Source organism: Acinonyx jubatus, chromosome B4, assembly GCF_027475565.1.
Source record: "Acinonyx jubatus isolate Ajub_Pintada_27869175 chromosome B4, VMU_Ajub_asm_v1.0, whole genome shotgun sequence".
NCBI lineage: Eukaryota > Metazoa > Chordata > Mammalia > Carnivora > Felidae > Acinonyx > Acinonyx jubatus.
This window is the reverse complement of record NC_069387.1, coordinates 80,810,510-80,832,872: the sequence shown is the minus strand read 5'-3', so window position 1 is coordinate 80,832,872 and position 22,363 is coordinate 80,810,510. Positions and strand designations below refer to the sequence as shown.

The following is a 22,363-nucleotide window of genomic DNA, read 5'->3' as shown; positions in this document are numbered from 1 at the left end:
GGTGGTATGGTTGAAAGAAGATCCTTTCAGCAGTTCCTGTCTGGAAACTTCTGAAGTTAAGGCTCTTAGGGCAGCATGGATGATGGTGAGGCTGGTAGTGCAAGGGAGATAGACAGAGGCCTAGGACTAACTGGTAGGAACTGGGGACCCAGGCATCCTGCTCCTTGGCCCCGCCCCAACCCAGGCTAACCCCTCCTAACCCTCATTGAAGTAGGGCACAGTAACAAGGGCTTGATTTCCTGGAATCTTTCCTCTTAACAGCTGGTGGTAGAAGAGAGGGGGAGGGGAAAGCTCTGACTGGAAGCCTGTGCGTGTGTGGTGTATATATGTTGTGTATGTGCGCGCGCGCGCGCGCACACACACACACACACACACACACACACACACACAGTATATACATACTTTTGGTGGGGGTTGGAGAGGAGAAGGAATGAATATATGAGGCCCTCTAGTGGAAACAGAGGGATCTAAGCAGTTCTTGCTTGTTTCCAGACAGGCTTGTTGGAAGAGAGTCCTCCATTTTTATCAGAAATATAGCTGCTGAGTAATAGGGTTTGGGAGTACTGTTGCATCTGAAAATCTGAGGGAGATGAAAGGGATTGGAGAAAGTCTGTCTCTCTGCTCCTGTCTGCCAGTCTTAAAAAGACAAGGGGCCTGCCACTCCCCATCCTTTATCCACCCCCCCTTTTTTTTCAATATTTTATTTTTAACTAATCTCCACACCCAATGTGGGACTTGAATTTACAACCCCAAGACCAAATGTTGCATGCTCCACCCACTGAGCCAGCCAAGCACCCCTATCTCCCCTTCTTATATGACCTCTTTAGTCATAAAGAGTCAAGAGCACTTTTGAAGGCCCATTATGCACCAGGTCCTGTACTTAGTTCTGTAGGACAGCCAAAGACACAGCCCAGCTTAAGGACTGCACCAATGAGTAGCTTGGGTGTGTGTGTGTGTGTGTGTGTGTGTGTGTGTGTGTGTGTATGTAAAGCCTTACGACTCTAAGCCGTCATAAACAAACAATATAAGAAAGCACAAGTCCCATACTACCTTTTCCAGTTTTCTGCTCCTGGACCCTTCATCTAGAAATTCTGGAATGATACCAAGCCTAAGGCACTCAGCTTTCCTTGCAAATATCACTAGCAGTGATACCATCCTACATATGACCTGTGTTTTTCATTCCATCATCCTCAGCTATGTCCTTGTTTGAAGTTAAATTGTTCCTCTAAAGACCTCTTTTTTTCTGAGACTTCAAAGTGGAGCATAGGGTGATCTCTAATAAGGAATAAAGTGAAACAGTCATACTCTAGGCTTCTTTGTGTCTTCTTTAGGATCTCTACTCCATCATACCTCGTCAGTTATTGGTGGGGATGGGAGGGGAAGAAAGGCCCAGAAACTTCTAAGGAGGAGGTGTATAATGCCTACTGTTCCAGGTGCTCATTTCTTTAACCAACCACATCATAAAAATCAGAAAGAAAGAAACCGCAATGAACAAAGGAAAAGGAAAAAACAACAGCTTTGTTCTCCCCAGGCTCTTCTTTCTCCTCTTCCTTCTCAGGGTGTATGTGGGGGGGGGGGGGCACATCCGGGGCCCAGGGCTGGGTCCTAGGCAGGTTTGCCGGGCAGACAACTGAGTTTCACTTCCTGTCAACCCCAGAGCTGAGGCAAGACATCAGGGGGCATGGTGGGGGTTGGGGGGGGTTGTGCTGGGTAGTCAACTGGGGCCACTTTAGGATTCCATTCATTGAGCAGCCTACTACTACTAGTTCTAGTTCTCAGGTAGTCAAGACCAATACATCCCTCTAGTTTTTAAAGGCTTCCTCCCACATTCTCACCTCTAATAATCATTAGTAACAAGGCTAAGGACAGGATGCTGATCCTGTGAGGCTGAAGCACAATTGTTGAAAGAGAGCAGGGGTTAAGGATGGCAGCGTTACAACACCTGCAATGTTGTGTACTGAATGCAAATCAATTTTTAAAGGAGTCTCTGAGACCTTCTGAGTTGGGCCTCTGGTGGAAGTCAGGAAGGTGGAACATAGACTAGAAGACAAGCTGAGACCTGAGAAAACTTCAAAAGTTTCATGTCAACCCTTTAGGAAGTTCCTAGTCCGTCATTGCTCTCACTTTTTTTTCCTTTTCTCACCTTTTTTTGTTTTTTAAGTAGGCACACAGCCTAGTGTTGGAGATCGTAATATTTGCCCCTCTCTACGGGTTCCAGAGGTACAGTTGGACATGAACCTAAACCAAAATGGGGGATTTGGAGGAAGGTAAAAGAGTCCATAAGGAAAGAGCAGCGTGGAGAGGGCAGAGCCAACACCTGAGGAGAGGAACCTGCAGTCGGTCCCTCCCAGGCTGCAGGGGAAACGAGTTTAGCAGGATTTAGCCCTCAAGGATCAACGGCTGCTGCAAAGAGCGGGGGAGGGAAAACATTTGGGTACATCTAAAGAGTAGGGAGGCAAGGGGCAGGGCAGGACTGCAAAGGGAGTGACCGTACAAGCCCGGACCATTGGCGAGTTGCCCGGGGCTTTGGATCCTCAGTGCCTAGACCTACACGAGGTTAATTAGAATATTAACTGGCTCCGCCCAGAAGCCTTCACCCTGCCCTCCGACCCTGGGGCCCAGCCTAAGGAGGCTCCCGGGGTCGAAGGCCAGAGCAAACTTGGGCCATCGTCTTTTCGCCGCCCGAATCCTCCGGGCCGCCCCAGGGGCAGGGCCAGCCAGGGCTGCCCGCCCAACCCGGCCCGCCGCCTCCTCGGTCGTGGAATTCGCCGGCAGCCCTTAGGCTGCGGGGACAGGTGACCAGACAGCAGCAACCCCTGCCTTGCACGCCCCTTTCGCGGATCTGACCCGAGGGTTGAGCTGGGTAGCCGAGGGCAATCGACACGCGATTTCGACCTCTCCACCTTCTAAGAGGGGGTCAGTTGGGGGTCTTCCATTCGTCCCTGACAAGATTGGTGCGTTACCGGAGTTTGGCCGCCCCATGTCCCGAAGCCGCTCTGGGACCTGGGTGCAGGCTAGGGCCTGAATACTCTAACTCATTTATCGGCCCCACTTTCGGGGTGCAGGTGGGCCTTGCCCCCTTTTCCCTCGAAGGTCCTGGACGGAGAGGAGCCGTGCCCCAGAACTTCTCTCGGTGCCCAGAGGACTGTTTTACACGGAGCAGACGCCCAATATTGGATTCAGTGGCAGTACTAGAGTCTGCGGCTTTTATTTTATGAAAGTCTTTAGCTTCTACTCTCTTCCTCCTTCTCCGTTCACGAAACGGTGTACTCTCCCTTTAAGACTAAAATGGTGGCTGGCTAAGATCAGGACTCCACTTCCGGTGGGGAGGGGGGCGGGACCCCAGCCCGCTCACGCCGGAAGTGGTTTGCGTTTTCAAGATGGCGACTCCCTATGTAACTGACGAGACCGGCGGTGAGTGCGGGAGGCGCGGAGCCGCTTCTCCCCGGGCTCTCGGGGCAGGGGTTCGGACTTGGAAAGGGGTCTGTGCCCCGCCCATCCCGGGGCCCCTCCTTTGCCCCGCCCTCCGGACCGCCTTCCCCATTCATTCTCTCCTATGGGGTGTCACCTGCGCCCCCTTCTGGTCTCGTGTTTGGGGGTCTCCGCTTCCGGTCACCCAAGCCCTGGGGTCCTCCAGTGCAGGTTCCTGCTCCAGGACCCTCACAGGCCCTTACCTTTTCTTCAGCAGCTGGAGATCTCGTATCTCTTTTGGCTTCTCCAGGCTTGGGAGCTCTTAACACTCTCAGTTCCCTCCAATTCCTGCTTTTCTCCTGTTCCCCTCCCCCATCTTTCAGCGGTACCTGCCTTCTGCCCTACCCCAGCCCCATTTTAATTCCTATTCTTGAAGCTGTATCTGTTGAAGACTTCCTCATTGCTTTTGTGTAGACTTCCTGCATAATGTTTTTTCCATTCTCTCCCACATCTTCATTGTTGGGTTACTGAGGTTCAGAGGTGTGAATGGAACAGTAACCTAGTATAACTTTAAACTTGAGTTTTCTTTTTGATGGCACCACCTTTCTGTACTTTTCTGGTGGTGATGGTGATAAAAGTTGAGGGATCTGAGGTGGAAGAAGGCAAACAAGAGGTGTTTAATGGCCTCTCAAGCCCTGTGACAAGTTCATAGAACCCACTATAAATTCTGCCTAGAGAAGAATTTCCAGCCTGGCTGATTGAGATGAAGTGTCCACTGTGTATGGAGGTTTATGTGTTGAAAACTGAGAGTCAATATTTTCATTTTGATTTTGTCCCATCCTTATTTCCTCATCTGTAGAAACATGGGCATAGTGATATCTACCTAGTGACCATTAAATAAGATAGCGTATGTGCAAGCAATTTATAAAATGCTGTGCAAGGCAAGGTGTTAATGTTTTTTGTAGCCTTCACTGTGTATGTGTAGTCTTCTGTAGAAGTGACACTGTGTATACTGTGGTTGGTACATAACAGTCTGTTTTAAAAATGTGCCCTTTATTTGTTGCTTTGCTGCTTTCCATGTTCCTTACATCTCAGTCCACCTCTCCTATGGTATCCTATGGCAAGCCAGGTCTCTCTGCTACTTCTCCTCAGCCTCACATTTCAAAGTGGTACACAGAACTTCTGTTCTCTATTCAGTAGGTCCTTCTTCTACCAGCTCCTTTAATACGTGCTTTGAAAATATTGCTCATCGTCCACTACACTTTTCTTTATTCTTACCGATTTTCTTTAAACACGTATCTTCTGTTCTTTGTGACTATGTAGAAGAGAAGGAATCACACTGCTTTTTTTCCTTTCCCCTACTACTTCCAGATCATTGACCTACCACCGTCACTCTAATCTCTGTGAAGGTATTGCCATGCAGTTAGAGCATTGTCTCTAAAACTTCAGGGCCATCATTTATTGCCCACAAGGACCCAGACCTATTGCATCATACTTTTTTTCTCCACTGTTTCTTGCTCTTATTCTCAGTGTCTCCAGCATCTTTGAAATACTGATCTTATAGTTCCTCAGCACAAGACAGTTGACTTTCCTTTGTATTTTTAAAGTAGCTACACATCAGAGCACTACAACCTGGACCTATTACGCTACTTCCCCTTCAGGTGCTCTTTATCACTTTAGCCTCCTTACTAGTTACCTTTTTCACTCCTTCCCATCCACAGATTCCACTTTTTGCCCTTCTGAGGTTCTTAACTTTTCCCATTTCATTGAGTCTACCAGTACCTTCATGACTATCTTTGATGCTGCTCTGCTAGACCTTAGTGACCAGCCACTTTGATACTATCTTCATTGTTTGCTTCATTCATTTTGATCTTCTGTATTTGGCAAGCACTTCTGTTATCTTGAATCATACTCATCACCTATTTTTTTGGCTTCCGTGTCTAGACCACCCACAGCACATGGCTAGTGAAAAAGTGCAAAACCTGTACATTCAGTGTAATATAACTTAGTGTTAACTTCTGCCAAGATCATGGCTTCTCTCAAATTGTTTTTTCTTGGTTTGCTTACATTCTACCATGGCTTTTCCCCAGCCTTTTCCAGCACTCTGTGACCTCCCTTTTAATTCCCCCCTCTTGTAGCAGATGTCTTCACTTTCTATTTCATGGAAAAGTCAAGGCCTAGCCTTTGTTTCTTTCCTGTTCACAGCCCGATTTCTTGAATATCAGGTCTACCCATACTGTTTTCATTTTCTCACTCTTATTTGTCCTTTAGCTTTTTACAGTTTTGTTTCTAGCACCAACCTCTCTCCTTAGTTGCTATTTCCCTTTTCTAATAGATTGGTGAATAACTTTTATTCTTGAATATACTGTCACACCTTAAATTCAATCTGCCCAAAATCAATATCATTTTTTCCTTATTTCGTTAATGGCATCCTCGTCCTAGCCAACCCAAGATCCATTTTTTGTACCATCTCTTTTTAATTTTAAATAGACTTTATTTTTTAGAACAATTTTAGATTTATGGAAAACTTGAGAAAATGATAGACAATTCCCATATATTCAGTTTCCCTTATTATTAACATCTTACATTAGTATGGTACCATTATTGCAGTTAATGAACCAATATTGATGCCATTATTAGTGACTAAAGTCCATACATCATTCAGATTTCCTTATATTTTAAAGATTTCATTTTATTTAAAAATTATTTTTATTTATTTTTCAAAAAATTTTTAACGTTTCTTTATTATTGAGAGACAGAGACAGAGCATGAGCATGCGAGGGGCAGAGAGAGGAGGAGACACAGACTTTGAAGCACGCTCCAGGCTCTGAGCACAGAGCCCGACACGGGGCTTGAACTCACAAACGGGGAGATCATGACCTGAGCCAAAGTCGGACGCTCAACCAACTGAGCCACCCAGGCGCCCCTTTTATTTTTATTTTTCTTATTTAAAAAAATGTTTATTTTGAGAGAGAGAGTGCATCCGTGTGCACACACATGTGTGCACACATAGTGTGTGCAAGCAGGGGAGGGGCAGAGAGGGAGAGAGATGATCCCAAGCTGGCTTCACTCTGTCAGCGCAGAGTTCAACACAAGGCTCTATCCAACAAACCGTGAGATCTGACCTGAGCTGAAATCAAGAGTCAGACACCTAACCGACTGAGTCACCCAGGTGTCCCTATTTATTTTTAGAGCGTGAGCTGGGGAGAGAGGCAGAGGGAAAACGAGAGAATATGAAGCAGGCTCCATCCTCAGCACGGAGCCTGATGCGGGGTTCAATCTCAGGACAGTGAGATCATGACCTGAGCTGAAGTCAAGAGTCAGATGCTTAATCGACTGAGCTAGCCAAGTGCCCCAAAATTTTATTTTTAAGTAATTTCTACACCCAACGTAGGTCTCAAACTTAACAGCTCTGAGATCAAAAGTTGCATGCTCTTCCCATTGAGCCAGCCAGGTGTCCCAGATTTCCTTAGTTTTTACCTAATTTTTTTTTTTTTTCTGTTCCAAGATCCCATCCTGGGTACCCTATTACTTTTAGTTCTCATGTCTCCTTAAGCTCCCATTAGCTGTGATAGTTTCTCAGATTTTCATTGTTTTTGATGAGGAATTTTGAGGAGTGCTAATCAAGTATTTTATAGGATGCCTCTCTATTGGAATTTATCTGATGTTTTTCTCATGATTAGATTGGGGTTATGTGTTTTTTGGGGACAATCACAGAGGAAAAGTGACATTTTCATATCAAGGGTACAATATCATAATGTTTTTACTGTTGATATTGACCATGATTGTGGTCACCTGGCTGAAGTCGTATTTGTAAGCTTTCTCCAGTATAAAGTTATCCTTTTTTCCTTCTCTTTTCCATACTATAGTCTTTAGAAGAAAGTGTCTATTCACAGCCTATACTTATGTTTCCTTCCTTAAGGATGGAGTATTTACATATGTTATTTGGAATATTTCTGCAGATTTGTCTCTTCTCCATTTATTCAATCATTTACTTATATCAATATGGACTTTGGGTTATAATCTAATACTATTTATTTTATTGCTCTAAATGTTCCAGCTTTGGACATTGGGAGCTCTTTTAGTTGGCTCTGTGTCCCTTTGACATACCCCCACCAGTGTAGGTTTTTGTTTTTGTTTTTGTTTTTAGCTCTTCTTTACTTTCTTGTGTCTAGAATATGCTCCAGGCTCATCTTTTATCTTTCCTATCCCAGTCCTAGAATCAGACATTTCTCCAAGGAGCCCTTGTTCCTGTTACTGAAGAATAGTCTCAAGAAACCAAGATGCGAGCACTAGATATTGTTATATTTGTGGTATCATCTTTTATTCCTCTCTTGTTCCCCATCCTCCACCACATACCAATTGTCAAAATATCATTCTATTCCTAGTGCTATTATCCTTATCTCATCTTCAGTACTTGTTAGGTATATGGCCTTGGGGAATTTTTTTTTTTTTATGTTTATTATTTTTGAGAGAGAGGGAGACACAGAATCCGAAGTGGGCTCCAGGCTCTGAGCTGTCAGTACAGAGCCTGATGTGGGGCTCGAATTCACGGACCACAAGATCATGACCTGAGCCGAAGTCGGACACTTAACCGACTGAGCCACCCAGGTGACCTGGCAATTTTTTTTGTAAAGAAGGTATTTTATTTATCTGTATATCTATTTGTTTTTGAGTTTATTTATTTTGAGAGAGAGAAAAAGAGAGAGGGGGTGGGGAGAGGCAGAGAGAGAGGGACTGAGGATTTGAAGCAGACTCTGCGCTGAGAGCAGAGAGCCCAATGTGGAGCTCGAACTCACGAAGTGTGAGATCATGACCTGGGTGGAAGTCTGACGCTTAACCAACTGAGCCACTCAGGCACCCCAGGCCTTGGGAATTTTAAGACTTGGGAAACTAAGCCTTAGTTTTCTCATCAATGAATTCGGAGTAATGACTCCTACGACATAGGATTATTGAGAGAATTAAAATTTAAATGAAATAATGTATATGTTTGGCACATAGAAAGTACCTGGCAAATAGTTCTGTAATAATTACTGTTATATAAGGATTATTATATGGATTAGAAGAGATAAATGCAAAATATCAAGCATAGTACTTGGGTCATTCTGCATGCCTGATCAAATTCCATTTTCCTTTATCCTGCAAATATTGCTGTGACCTCCTAAATACTTGTCCTGTCTCCAGTCTCTGTTACAGTTCATTTGGCACACTGTTGCCAGATTACTGTTCCTTAAGTATAGATTTACTTATGTAATATTTGCTCAATATAATTCATCCACCCAGAGTCTACTGTTTACTTTGGCACATATCTTTCTGATCTTTATTTTTTCTGTACATTTTTAAAACGTTTTTGAATTTGATAGTATATACACCTACATTTTGCCTATTCATTTAACCTTATGACATAAATATTTTTTCTTGTTATTAAAAACTCTAAATATTTTAAAAAATATTGGCAGAGATTTACTGTTTGGGCATGTACCCTCTCATGTTTCATCTGTCAGTGGACTTTTATTTTTTAATTTTTTTAAGTATTTATTTATTTTGAGAGAGTGGGGGAGGGGCAGAGAGAGAGAGGGAGAGGGAGAAGGAGAATCCTAAGCAGGCTCTGTGCTGTCATCACAGAGCCTGATGCGGGACTTGAACTCACAAACTGTGAGATCATGACCTCAGCCAAAGCCACGAGTCAGACACTCAACTGACTGAACCACCCAGGTGCCTCTGTTACTGGGCTTTTAGATTGTTTCCAGAATTTTTGTTACAAGAACTCCATGAACATTTTTGTGCATACATTTTTGCCTGCATTTAGGTCATTTTCTTAGGATTGAGTTCCCAGAAGTAGAATTACTGGGTTGGGGGGGGTTCAAACATTTTTTTATTTATTAATTCATGTTGATTGTAGCTAACTTGGAAAATGTTTTTGTAAGTAGTATAAAATAGAAGTCACATACATGTTTGGAAATTCCAGAACCCAAAGATAACTACAGTTACACTTCTTTTTAGTTTTCCTGTCTGTGTACATATGTAGCATATCTATATTTTACATAATTGGGATCATACCAAATGGCTGTTTCCCAAAATATGATTCTCAGAATGCTTAGTAGTCTTGTGAGATGTACTGCAAAATAAGTAAACACAAAATAACAAAATAAAAATAAGGTTCCTTTGGTCAAATAAATTTGGGAAATACTGTGGATCACATTCCCATTGTGGATACTCACACGAATAAGAACACATTAACTCCTCATTTAAGTCCTGCCAATAAGAACAAATTTTCTTTTTCTTTCTTTCTTTCTTTCTTTCTTTCTTTCTTCCTTCCTTCCTTCCTTCCTTCCTTCCTTCCTTCCTTCCTTCCTTCCTTCCTTCCTTCCTTCCTTTCTTCCTTTCTTTCTTTCTTCCTTCCTTTCCTTCCTTCCTTCCTTCCTTCCTTCCTTCCTTCCTTCCTCCTTCCTTCCTTCCTTCCTTCCTTCTTTCCTTCCTTCCTTCCTCCTTCCCTCCCTCCCTTCCCTTCCTCTTTCTTTTCTTTTCTTTCTTTCTTTCTTTCTTTCTTGCTTTCTTGCTTTCTTGCTTTTCTTTTCTTTTCTTTTCTTTTCTTTTCTTCTCTTTTCTTTCTTTTTCTTTTTTTCTTTCTTTCTTTCTAAGAGAGAGAGGGAGAGCACAAGCAGGGGAGGAGGGACAGAGAGAGGAAGAAAATCCCAAGCAGGTTCTTTGCTGTCAGCACAGAGCCTGACAGCTCAATCCCATGAGCTGTGGGATCGTGACCTGAGCTGGGATCAAGAGTTGATGCTTAACCAACTGAGCCACCTGGGTGCCCCCCTTTTTTTCTATGTTTAACCCAGAATTGCCCACTTATTTAACAATTTTTTGGGGTAACTCTTGTTACTATCTTATGGAAGTGTTTTCCAGAAGTGTCTTGTATAACAAAAGCTTTGGGAAATGCTGGTAAAAGATAGGATTACCTTATGTTATCTTGCTACGTTAAGCCAAATTGCTTTCTAAAGACTTTTACGACCAATAATATATGACTATGCTGGTTTAACCACATCTTTGACTGCATTGCTATTATCATCTCCAAAAATTTTACTACTTTGACAGATGAAAATTATATTTTATATTTATATTTTCTTTATTAGTATGGTTGGCCTTTTTTGTATTTTTTGTTTGTTTATAACACAGTATGCAATAACAGTGTAAAATGCACAACCTTTGGAACAAACCTACAGCCTGGGTTTGAATTCTGCAGTTTGCTGACTTTGTAACTTTGGGCAGGCTATTAAATTTCTCATCATCTCTAAAACTAGAATAATCCAGGGGCACCTGGGTGGCTCAGTCAGTTAAGCATATGACTCTTGGTTTCAGCTCAGGTCATGATCTCACAGTTTGTGAGTTCAAGCCCCACACCGAGCTCTGTGATGACAGCATGGAACCTGCTTGGGATTCTCTCCCTTTCTCTCTCTCTTTCAGAATAAATAAATAAACTTTATTAAAACTAGAATAATCCTTCATGGAGTTATGAAAGTGAAATAAGTCATGTATATAAACACAGCCCTGTCCTGAGCATTAAGGAGGCACACAATGGTAGCTGCTACTCTCTTTTTGGAATTGACTGTGAAATTCACATATGTACCATTAGCTTAGATACTACTCTTTAATATGAGCACAAGCCACTTTTCAGTATAGTATCACCACATACTAGGTCTCTGCTTATAACTCCCAGTGAAACTGGACTATGTAGTATAAGGTGGAATAGTATTGTGCATTTGTGGTCTTGGACATATATTTAACTTCTTGAAGACTCTTGACCTCAGCTAGAGATGGTAATACCTACCCATTGTCTAGATTCAATAAGGTAATGTATGTAAAGTTCTTATTGCAATGTAGATACTTATTAATAAATGCTCTTTCCTAACTGTTCTCAGCATACTGTGAGTTTTCCACTGCTATGATTTTATTTGTTGTTACTCTTAGAAGGCCCTTTCCCTTCCTTTCTCTGTCTGCAGAAATATCAGCCACTGATTTGTTACTGTTATTGTTACTACTTCTACGTAGTATTTAATGTCAAATCCCTAAGATTTTCTTGATTTTCTGTTACCTTCCCCCATCAAACAGGATGTGATTATTTATTCTCTTGAAATTTGTTACCAGTATGTATCAGTGTCTCTTAAGATACCTAAGACATTTATATTTTTGTTTTATTCTTTGCCTAACTTGCCTACCCTTCTCCTTACTTAGACTGTAAATTTCTTGAAAGTAGGGACCATTTTACTCAATCTTGATAATCCCTGTATCACTTAGTAGGGTACTTGTGTGTCCTAGGAGGCTTCCAGTGTTTATTACATTTCATTAATTTGTACTTTTCTGAGGCTGTATTCTTGGAGATAACTAGAAAATGCAAATCGCCAACATCAGTATCTTTTTCTTCTCAGTTCTCCTTTTCCTTAATCTCTGTGCACTATTCAATACTGTTTACCACCTGCCCTTAAAACTCTTTTGGTCTTCATGGCATAACACTCTCCTGGTTCTTTTCTAGAATTATTATTTTCTGTTGCTGCCGACACCTTTTCCTTGTTGAGGAAGATGATCATGACTGTTTTTCCAGGCTCATTCCTCCAAATTGGATCTTCTCTTTCTATATTTTCTCTAGGTGTTAGAAACCACATCTAGGCGTTATAATAATTGTTGACCCTGAGATCACCCCTAGGCTCAGCTCTGTCTTGTAGATCTCCTTTCTTATTTGATTCAACACACCTTTAACAGTCACTTCCACATAACGCCTTAGAGTTCTCCCAGCAAGCCTTGCTTGCTGTCCTGTCTCTTCAGTGTCTTCCTGCCACCCCTGAAAACAAGGCCCTTTACAGTTTAAGGCAACAGATTAAGGATTACCAAATAGCAAATGTGAGAAAGTAAGTTTACCAAGTTCTTATAGCAATCTCTAATCTGTAGTTTCTGACTTTCTCAAGAGGGTTACCTGAAAATCCTGATATTCTGCCCTTGTTTTTTATTTCTATGGGTAGGAATCTCCAAACCACTCCCTTCTTTTTGACTTTACCTTTGGATACAGTGAAGGCCAGAGAATGGAACCAAGAGAACATAAAATAGATGCTTCTTTGTGACAGTTGGCTGTTTGGATTGCAGGGCTTCCAGTTAGGATGGCCATTCAAGAAACTTCTGACCTGTTTTTCCTCATTTTCCATCTTTATTAATCTTAAGTCTTCAGCTATAATCTTTGTGCATTTTTCTTAAATATATGTTTCGAGCATTGTCCTTTTCTCCTTAATTTCACGTAAGACACTGCCTGTCTAGAATTGAATTAGTTATTTTCACAAAGTTGTCATCTTCTCTGGTCTTCGTGTGTGTTTTTTTTTAAATTCCAATATAATTAACATACAGTGTTATATTAGTTTCAGGTGTTGGGCTTTCTTCATATCAGTGATTTTTATTCTCTAAATTTTGCACATTCAAGAGTGATACTGTAATTATTTATTTGTGTTCTTATTTATTACCTTTCTTCCTCACTAGAATGTATGCTACAAAAAGGCAAGACCATTTTCTTTATTCATTGTTGTATCCCTAGCTCCTGTTACAGTGCCTGGCACAACACCCAAGTGGCTCAATAAACATTTAAAATCCATGTGTGAAGAAATATTATTACCATATGCCCTATTTACCCACAGGTATGTTGTGAAAATAAGAGCATACATGTGAAAAGCACCAGATGAAACCCACGGTGGCACTGTTTCAATTATTTCGTCTAATTCATATCTTGGCAGTCAAATCTCAACAGTCTTCAAGTCTGTTGACTTGTTCTTCACAATGAATTTCTCTTTCATTTTCCTTTCAATACCCACAGAGACCATCTAAATCAGTTTTTCTTTATTTTAGCTATTTTCATTTTTTCTACCTTTAGTTTATATTACACATTTTGAGGTAATCTGAAAGCATTGCTTTGAGCATATCGTCTGTACTCTGTTTTTGGCCTTCAGTGCTCTTCTACGGTCTGAAGCTTAAGTCCAAACTCCAGAGAAGATTGGTTACTTTTCATATTCTGACTAATTTACTTCTAGTCTCTTTGCCCATTACATGTGCTTTTTGCCCAAAATATTCTAGGTTCTTGTTCTCTAATATGATACTTAAATTTACTTACTTATTTAAAATATTTTTTAAAGATTTTACTTATTTTTTAATATTTATCTTTAATATTTATTTTTTTGAGAGAGAGAGAATACAAGTGGGGGGAGGGGCAGAGAGAGAGACGGAGAAAGAATCCCAAGTAGATTCCGCACTGTCAGTGCAAAGCCTGACATGGGGCTCAAATCCATGAACAGTGATATCATGACCTGAGCTGAAACTAAGAATTGGATGCTCAACCACCTGAGCCATCCAGGTGCCAATAAAGATTTTATTTTATTTTTTTAAAGTTTATTTATTTTGAGAGAGCATGGGGAAAGGGTAAAGAGTAAGGGAGGGAGAGAGAGAATCCCAAGCAGGCTCTGCACTCAGTATGGAGCCTGATGTGGGGCTCGAACCTTGAGATCATGACCTGAGGTGAAGTCGGAGGCTGAACTGACTGAGCCACCCAGGGGTCCTGAAAATGTTATTTTTAAGTAATCTCTTAATCTGTACACCCAATGTGGGGCTTGAATTTACAACCCTGAGAACAAGAGTCACACGCTCTACCAACCAAGCCAGCCAGGAACCCCTATTTATTTATTAATTTGACTTAATTACAGTCTTCTATGCGCCAGGCCCTTTGCTTCAGAGATCAAAGACAAAGTCCCAGTGCTCAAGGAAGTACACAATTATGTTAAACATCAGAGCATGATAAAGGCCAAAACAGGTGTTGTATACCTGGGGTGGGAAGGAGGAACTGAATTGGAGTTTATACTTGAACTTGACCTTTAAAGACCAACAGGAATTAACTAAGATAAGAATCAAGGAAAGCCTGTTCCAGGCCAAAGGAAGCAAAAGCAAAAAGGCATAGAAAATAGAGACACAGGTCTGGTGAGATTTGTGAGTATTTCAGTCAGCTGGAGCAGACTGTGAGTGACTAGTAGCTGAGAGGATTGGCCTTTTGTGTGTAGTCCCGTCCTCCATGTAAATACCCTGAGGACAATAGGAATCCAGAAAGAATTTTTAGCAGGGTCTTGACTAGTCTCATTTGTCCCTTTGCGTATATTGTCCCATATTCCTGAAATACTTCCCTTTCTTTTCTTGTAACCACACTCCCCACCTCCACCTGTCTAAATCCTGCTTATCTTCCAAAGATTACAACAGATCTGTGTCTTCCACAAAATCTTTATAATAATTACCAGGTCAAAAGTATTTTCACTCACATTGTGTACCCATTCTCCAACCCATTCAGGTTTGAAACCTAAAATTTGATCTTTTTTAAAGATTTTATTAAAAATTTTTCTTTTAATGTTTTAATTTTTGAGAGCAAGAGAAAGAGACGGAGTGTGAGCGGGGTAGGGGCAGAGAGAGAGGGAGACACAGAATCTAAAGCAGGTTCCAGGCTCTGAGCTGTTGGCGCGGGGCCCGATGTGGGGACCAAACTCGTGAACCTCGAGATCATGACTTGAGCTGAAGTTGGACGCTTAACCGACTGAGCCACCCAGGTGCCCCTAAAGATTTTATTTTTAATGGGACGCCTGGGTGGCTCAGTCGGTTAAGTGTCCAGCTCTTGGTTTTGACTCAGATCATGATCTCATGGTTCTTGAGATTGAGCCCAAGGTCAGGCTCAACGCTCAGTGTGGAGCCTGCTTGGGATTCTCTCTCTCTGTGCCCCTCCCTTGCTAGTTCATGCTCTCTCTCTCTCAAACAAATATTTAAAAATATGCATAACATTTAATAATTGAAATCATAGTATATTTATATAATTTCATTATGGTTTACATTATGTCACATTACATGATTTAAAATTTTATTATCATTTTTAAGAATTATATCCTGTCTCTTTAAAGATTATTTATTTTTAAGTAATCTGTACACTAAACGTGGGGCTCTAACTCTTGACCCTGAGATCAAGGGTTGTACACTCTACTGAATGAGCCAGCCAGGCGACCCTGTTATCATTTGCAATGGATGTGTTATACACCATTCCTATATAACTGGACTTGAAGCTTGTTTTTAATTTTTAGCTCTTTTTAGATAATGCCATAATTTTCACTGTCAGTTCCTTTTTTTCCTTTTTGTTTTTTTTTTTCCTGTTGGAGGTATTTCCTTATGCTAAATTCTCAAGGTTAGAATTACTAAAATAAAGTGTTGAATTATTTTTTTAAGAGTTTTTTTTTTTAATGTTTATTTTTGAGAGAGAGTGTGCATGAGCGAGGGAGGGGCAGAAAGAGAGGGAGACAGAGGATGCCAAGCAGGCGCCATGCTGCCAGTACGGTCCGACGTGCAGCTCAAACCCATGAACCATGAGATCATGACCTGAGCCAAAGTTGGACACTTAACAGACTGAGCCACCCAGGAGCCCCAAATTATTTTTTACTTTAACCCTTTACCCCTCCCCCATCGGCAAATTCCCAAATGTTGATTCTTTGATAATGGATTTGGCATAAGTCTCTTCCTTTCTCACTGTTTCAGCCAATTCTATCACATGCCAGGGTTATTGCACCCTTTTTTCCCCTGATTTTCCACGTCTCCAGTGTTTCCACTTTCTAATTCACCTTTTCATCCTGCCAGATTAATTGTCCTAAAACACTGCTTTGAATTCATTCATTAACAAGTATTTACTGAATGTGTGCCACCTGCCAGATATTAAACTCCTTAACTGGCGTTTCAGGGTCTGAACATTCTCCCCTCATTTACTTAAAAAAAATTAAAAAAAAAAATTTTTTTAACGCTTATTTATTTTTGAGACAGAGAGAGACAAAGCATGAACAGGGGAGGGTCAGAGAGAGGGAGACACAGAATCTGAAACAGGCTCCAGGCTCTGAGCTGTCAGCACAGAGCCCCACTCAGGACTCGAACTCACGGACCGCGAGATCATGACCTGAGCCGAAGTCGGCCGCTTAACCCAACTGAGCCACCCAGGTGCCCCCCCCCCAATTTTTTTTAGTGTTTATTTATTTTTGAGAGAGAGAGGGAGAGAGAGAGAGAGCGCGCGCACATGCGAGCTGGGAATGGGCAGAGGGAGATGGAGATAAAGAATCCGAAGAAGTCTAGGCTCTGAGCTGTCAGCACAGAGCCCGATGTGGGGCTCAAACTCACAACTGTGAGATCATGACCTGAACCAAACTCTGATGCTTAACTGGAGCCACCAGGCTCCCCTCCTCTCATTTACTTTATATCAGCCCTCTCACCCACCATCTCCTGATCATGCCATTTCCATTCCCATGTGTGACATTTTGTTTTAGAATGAGCTTCTATTTAGAATTCAATCTGCCTCCTTTTTCATTTCCTTTAGTTTGACTCTTTAAAGCCCAGGTTCGGTCTCAGTCTTCCCTCCATGAAACCTCAGTTTTTTGATTCTTCAATTTATACTCTTGTGTTTAAACTGTTGGATTTAAGCAAGCAGTATCCTCAAGTGGCTCTCGTTTTATTCACCAGATAAACTTCAAATTCCTTGACCTTTTGTTTAACGCTTTCCAAGATCTGGCCCCATTTTTTAGTACCTAACATGAGCTGTCTGACTTACCTAGACTACTCTACTTTTTATTCTTTAAATACCCCAACCCCCTTCCCACATCCATGCTTTTTTTTTGCTTTTTTGTTCTTTGTCCCATCTTTTCTACCTTTCAAATCTTAACCATTTTCTTTAACAGTTTTTTTGCTTTTAGTTTAATTTTATTAATGACATTTGCATTTTGAACAGAAAGCCAATTCAGGGGTCCCTAGTTAAACATCGACTTTTGATTTCTGCTCAGGTTATGATCTCAATTTGTGAGATCTCACAGTTTGGGTTGGGCTCTGTGCTGACAGTGCAGAGCCTGCTTGGGATTCTCTCTCTGCCTCTCCCCCAGTCCCAATAAATAAGTAAACATTAAAAAAAAAAAAAAAAAGCCAATTCATGGAACAATATATAATCTGTGTGGAAGGCCCCAGACTTAACTTTTTACTTTTCTTTTACAAATCTTTCTTTCTTTTTATAAAAGTAATGCTTAAAAAAAAAAAAAAAAGATAACACATGAGGCATCTGACTGTCTCAGTCGGTAGAGCATGCAATTTTTGCTCTCAGGGTTGTGAGTTCAAGCCTCATGTTGGATGTGGAGCCTACTTAAGAAAAAAAAAGTAATACAAGATATGTATGTATATATAAGATTTTTAAAAACAAATTATAAAAATAAAGATATCTATAGGGGCAAAAAGTATATATCCTAATGGTTAATGGTTTCTATTACCTCTTCTTCCAGGTTATCCCTCTTAAAATAACCAGCATTAAAGGCTTGGTATCTTGGTATGTGTCCTTCCACACCTTTCTCTTTGCCCCTGTGCCCAGACTGTATGGACTACTAAGTGCTGCTCCTTTTGCCCCAACAAAATCGGGAGCATACCCTACACCAGCAGTTCTCAGAATGTCCAGGATCTCTGCGGGTTCCCTAAGACACTTTAAGGACGTCTGCAAGCATAACTGGTTTTATTATAGACTAAGGTGTTCATTGTCTTTTTTTGCTGGGTTGACATTTGCTCTGAGGGTGCAAAAGCCAAGGTGGGGAAAACCGCTGGCCCCTTAGCACTAATCAAGGTGGTTGCACCAAACGACCAGTCATTGTGTTCTTTGCCGCCACATGGTTGCAGTAAATAAGGCCAGTTTCACTTAAGAATATCCTTGATTATGCAATAAGATTTGCTAATTTTATTAAAACCTGGCCCTTGAATACACCTCTTTTTACTTATTTTTTTTCCAGCTCTATTGAAATATAATTGACATATAACATTGTGTAGGTTTCAGGAGTGCAGTGTGATTTGATGCATGTATATATTGTGAAATGTTTACACAATAAGGTTAGTTAACACATCCTTCACTTCACGTAATCGCCATCCATCTTGTTAAAACTGTACTCTCATAGCAACTTTCAAGAATACACTACAGTTCTGTTAATAATGGTTATCATGCTGTACCTTAGATTCCTCACAACTTAACTCATTTTGTAACTGGAAGTTACTCATCTCTTTCATGTTCTCTGTGGACTAATTGGGAAGTAAGGATGAAACACTACCGCACACTGGAGTAAGGTGGTGTCTTAAGGAAAAGCACTGGCGCAATTGTCTGCAAGTCACAAGCTAAACAGCTTCCTTTTCATGGAACACCATTTTTACTTAAAAGAACCACTGACAAACCAGTAATTCAGAACTGGGAATCTGATTGGCATTTTCCTGAAAATGAAGGAAGTGAACCGTCATTTCAAGGAAAACAACTGACAGTATTTGTTGCCGATGGTAAAATTCAAGTCTTCAAGTAAAAATCAGAATTTTGGAAAAGTTATATTTGCCACTGCCAGCTTGGCAGCTTCCCAGTAAAGACTTTTCTGAGGATATTAGCGAATATGGTTTTTTAAAAAATATTGCATGGTGAAATGGATAATATTGCAAAATAAGAGCAGAAGGGAAATCCTGAAATAAAAAAACTTGGAGGATAACTACTCTATATGTTATCCTGCAACTTGCTTTTTCACTTAGTGTATCATGAACACCATTCAAGCCAAAGTCAATGCATTTATTTATTTTTTATTTTGTTTTCAATGTTTATTGATAGATGCAACTATATAAAATCAGGGCATGAACATGACTTGATAAAGTAAGTAGACTTAATTTCAATTCTATAATAAGAGGGACCAATTCAGATTCTCACCATTTGTTTCACACCCACAAAACCACTTCAGGGGCATTAACGATCCGTCAAAACTGATCAGTTTTGTGCAAGTAAACCATGTTTGTTTTTTAAAGACTTGTGTACTTGCCCAGGCACAAGGATATTAAAATCTAGCACATAAAGCTCATTAACAGAGGTAGAAATACAGGCAATATACTATTACAGCAACAGCCATCATTACAGTTAAGAATTTTTCTGTAACAACCAAATGGATAATCAAATATTGCAACAACTCAAGTATTACTGAGCAAAGTGCATTTCTAGTGTTCAGTGTTGCTGTTCATTTTTTCTAACTTACAACAGCGTATAATTGGCAGCAAAGAAAGTCAGTGCATTTATATCTGACATTCTTTTTTCATAAGAGCATGGTGTTCCATCCTGTGGATGATCCACATGTATTCGATTGTTCATTTATTGGTGGTCATTCAAGTTGCCTCAGTTTTTGCTGTTTTAAATAATGTAGCAACAAACATCCTTTACAAATATCCTTGTGTACTGGTGCTTTTATATCTATAGTATGGATTCTTAAAAGTTGACCTGTTTTTCATGACCCATCTTAATAAAGCTTCCCCTGTCTACATCTTCTCTCGTCATTTCTCCTTGCTACAGTTCTTGTTTTTGCCCTCTTTTGGCCCCTTTTTCAGTTATTGCCTTTTGATGCCCCAATGCTATTATTGTCTTGTGTTTTTTTTTAAAAAACTCTTCCTCTGTGCCTGTCCTCTTGCCAACTAGATTAAAAATAGAAAATAGTGTAAAAACAGAAACTCCTGAGGGCAGGGATGGTGTATTATACCTCAGTAAATAATGCGCACTCAGCTATTATGCACTCAGCTAAATGGCTGCATTTAATAGACAGATGGTTGCCCAGGGAAGCTGTATACATTCACTCATGTTTTCAAATTGGGAACTATCTGAAAGTTAGAGTAACTGTCTAACTTAATTCTCTCATTGTAGGCAAATACATTGCCTCAACACAACGACCCGACGGGACCTGGCGGAAGCAGCGGAGGGTGAAAGAAGGCTATGTGCCCCAGGAGGAGGTCCCAGTGTGCGTGGTTAGGCGTGAGGAGGGGGTATTTAATGGAATCCACAGAAAAGAAGAATCTCCTGATCCCAATATCTCATGAAATGCGAGGAGGGAGCAACTATATGAGAAAGAAGAGGAGAGGGGGCTAGGATACAGCGATGAGTGAGGGTTACAAGTGACTAGTTCTGTTCCTATTGGCCTCTGTTTATCAGAATCTCCAAACAGCATTCAGGATATGGAACTATGAGTCCTAGAGACCTTCCCACAGCCTGCAGAACAGAAGAAAATTGGGGAGGGACCATAGGAGAGGAAGGAAGCCAGAGAATGAAAAGATTGGATTGATTTGGAAGGTTAAGAAAAGGGCTCCAGAAGTTAGTGCTTCTTTGAAACTGTTGGCATCTCTTCCCTGCAGGTATGAGAACAAGTATGTGAAGTTTTTCAAGAGTAAACCCGAACTGCCCCCAGGTCTGAGCCCTGAGGCCACTGCTCCTGCCACCCCATCCAGGCCAGAAGGTGGCGAACCAGGCCTCTCCAAGACAGCCAAACGCAACCTGAAGCGGAAGGAGAAGCGGCGGCAGCAGCAAGAGAAAGGGGAGGCAGAGGCCTTAAGCCGGACTCTCGATAAGGTGTCCCTGGGAGAGACTGCCCCACTCCCCAGCGCTCCGCAGGGCTCCCGGGCAGCCCCTGCAGCTGCCTCTGACCAGCCTGACTCAGCCGTCACCACCGAGAAGGCCAAGAAGATAAAGAACCTAAAGAAGAAGCTTCGGCAGGTGGAAGAGCTGCAGCAACGGATCCAGGCTGGGGAAATCAGCCAACCCAGCAAAGAGCAGCTGGAGAAGCTAGCGCGGAGGAGGGCGCTAGAGGAGGAGCTCGAGGACTTGGAGCTGGGCCTGTGAGGCCTTTGGGGAGCAGGGAATGGACTGCAGAAAAAACCATGGGGCTCTCTGGGGTCCTGGGGAATGTGGGCAGCAGCAGTCAGGGGGGTACCCCCTCCCTACTGACTCACTTCCACTTCTCGTGGCCCAACTCCGTCCTCCGGAGCCTAGCCTCGCTGTCATTCCTTCTTCCCTCTTCTTCCCAACTCCTATTTTTTGGACTTTTCTCCCTCCCATTCCCAGTGTTCAAAATCTCAGTGATTACCCCAGGTACCTTTGCTGCTGATTTGGGTGTCTTGTTTAAAAGAAAATTGGGCGGGTGGGAATGTCTTAGAGAACTGAGGTTGAGGGTAGGGGGAGTACACTCAAGTCGGAGTCTTGGTTCCTGTTCACAGTGTTTATGGGTTATTTCCCCTGCCATCCCTCACCGTTTTTTTTTGTTTGTTTGTTTTTTTGGTTTTTGTTTTTTTTTAAAGAACAGAATAAACTCAAGTAGACAACATGTCTGGCTTTGTCCCTCTTTCCAGCTTCCAGTAGGTGTATTATCTCCTCCAGTTTGGTACAGGAAGACAAATATTGAGAGTAATATTCCTTTTTTTTTTCTTTTTCAAGTAGGCTGCATGCTCAGTGTGGAGCCCAACACCGGGCTTGAACCCACGATCCTGCGATCAAGATCAAGACCTAAGCTGAGATCAAGAGTCAGATGCTCAATAACTGAGCCACCCAGGTTCCCTTCCTCCCTCCACCCGCCCCCCCCCCCCCCCTTAACTATTTTGAGAGAGGGAGAGAAAGCATTCCGGGAGCATGTGAACAGGGGGAGGGGGCAGAGAGAGAGAGAGAGAGAGAGAAAATGAGAATCTCAGGCAGGCTCCATGCCCAGTGTGGAGCCCCAGGCAGGGCTCGATCTCATGAACTGTGAGATCATGACCTGAGCTGAAATCAAGAGTCAGCTGCTTAACCAGCTGAGCCACCCAGGCGCCCCCTATTCCTTTTAATTTTTAAAAATTGTGAGTGTATGACCAAATTAGTGACCCTGATTTCTGTACCTGTTTGCTCAGACTTCAGTGAATAGTAATTAGGTTATAATAAAAGGAAACTTAGAACAAATTGAATTTGACATGTTAATTTACATGTGTCATTACTATCCTGCTGCATAACAGTGGGGCCTTTGTACCTTCCTTACTGTTTCTTCCCAAAAATAATCCACTTCACAGCATCACTGGGGCAGCTCTTCTG

The 22,363-nt window shown here is 41.8% G+C and overlaps 1 protein-coding gene across 1 annotated transcript; it reads left to right on the top strand.

Moving 5' to 3' along the window:
* Nucleotides 1-2,940: 2,940 nt before the first annotated feature.
* PYM1 (PYM homolog 1, exon junction complex associated factor) lies at nucleotides 2,941-21,601 on the top strand. The gene is made up of 3 exons (XM_015085135.3): nucleotides 2,941-3,414; nucleotides 20,180-20,273; nucleotides 20,665-21,601. Exons 1-3 carry the CDS (start codon nucleotides 3,381-3,383, stop codon nucleotides 21,146-21,148), a joined length of 612 nt encoding a protein of 203 aa, XP_014940621.1. The 5' UTR covers nucleotides 2,941-3,380; the 3' UTR covers nucleotides 21,149-21,601.
* Nucleotides 21,602-22,363: the final 762 nt, after the last annotated feature.

Bases quoted from the DNA above. Each gene is read 5' to 3' on its own strand.
- PYM1 (XM_015085135.3), top strand. From the start codon at position 3,381: ATGGCGACTCCCTATGTAACTGACGAGACCGGCG. The intron at 3,415-20,179 runs GTGAGTGCGGGA...CTCTCATTGTAG, and splicing joins TGTAACTGACGAGACCGGCG to GCAAATACATTGCCTCAACA. The intron at 20,274-20,664 runs GTGCGTGGTTAG...TCTTCCCTGCAG, and splicing joins CCCCAGGAGGAGGTCCCAGT to GTATGAGAACAAGTATGTGA.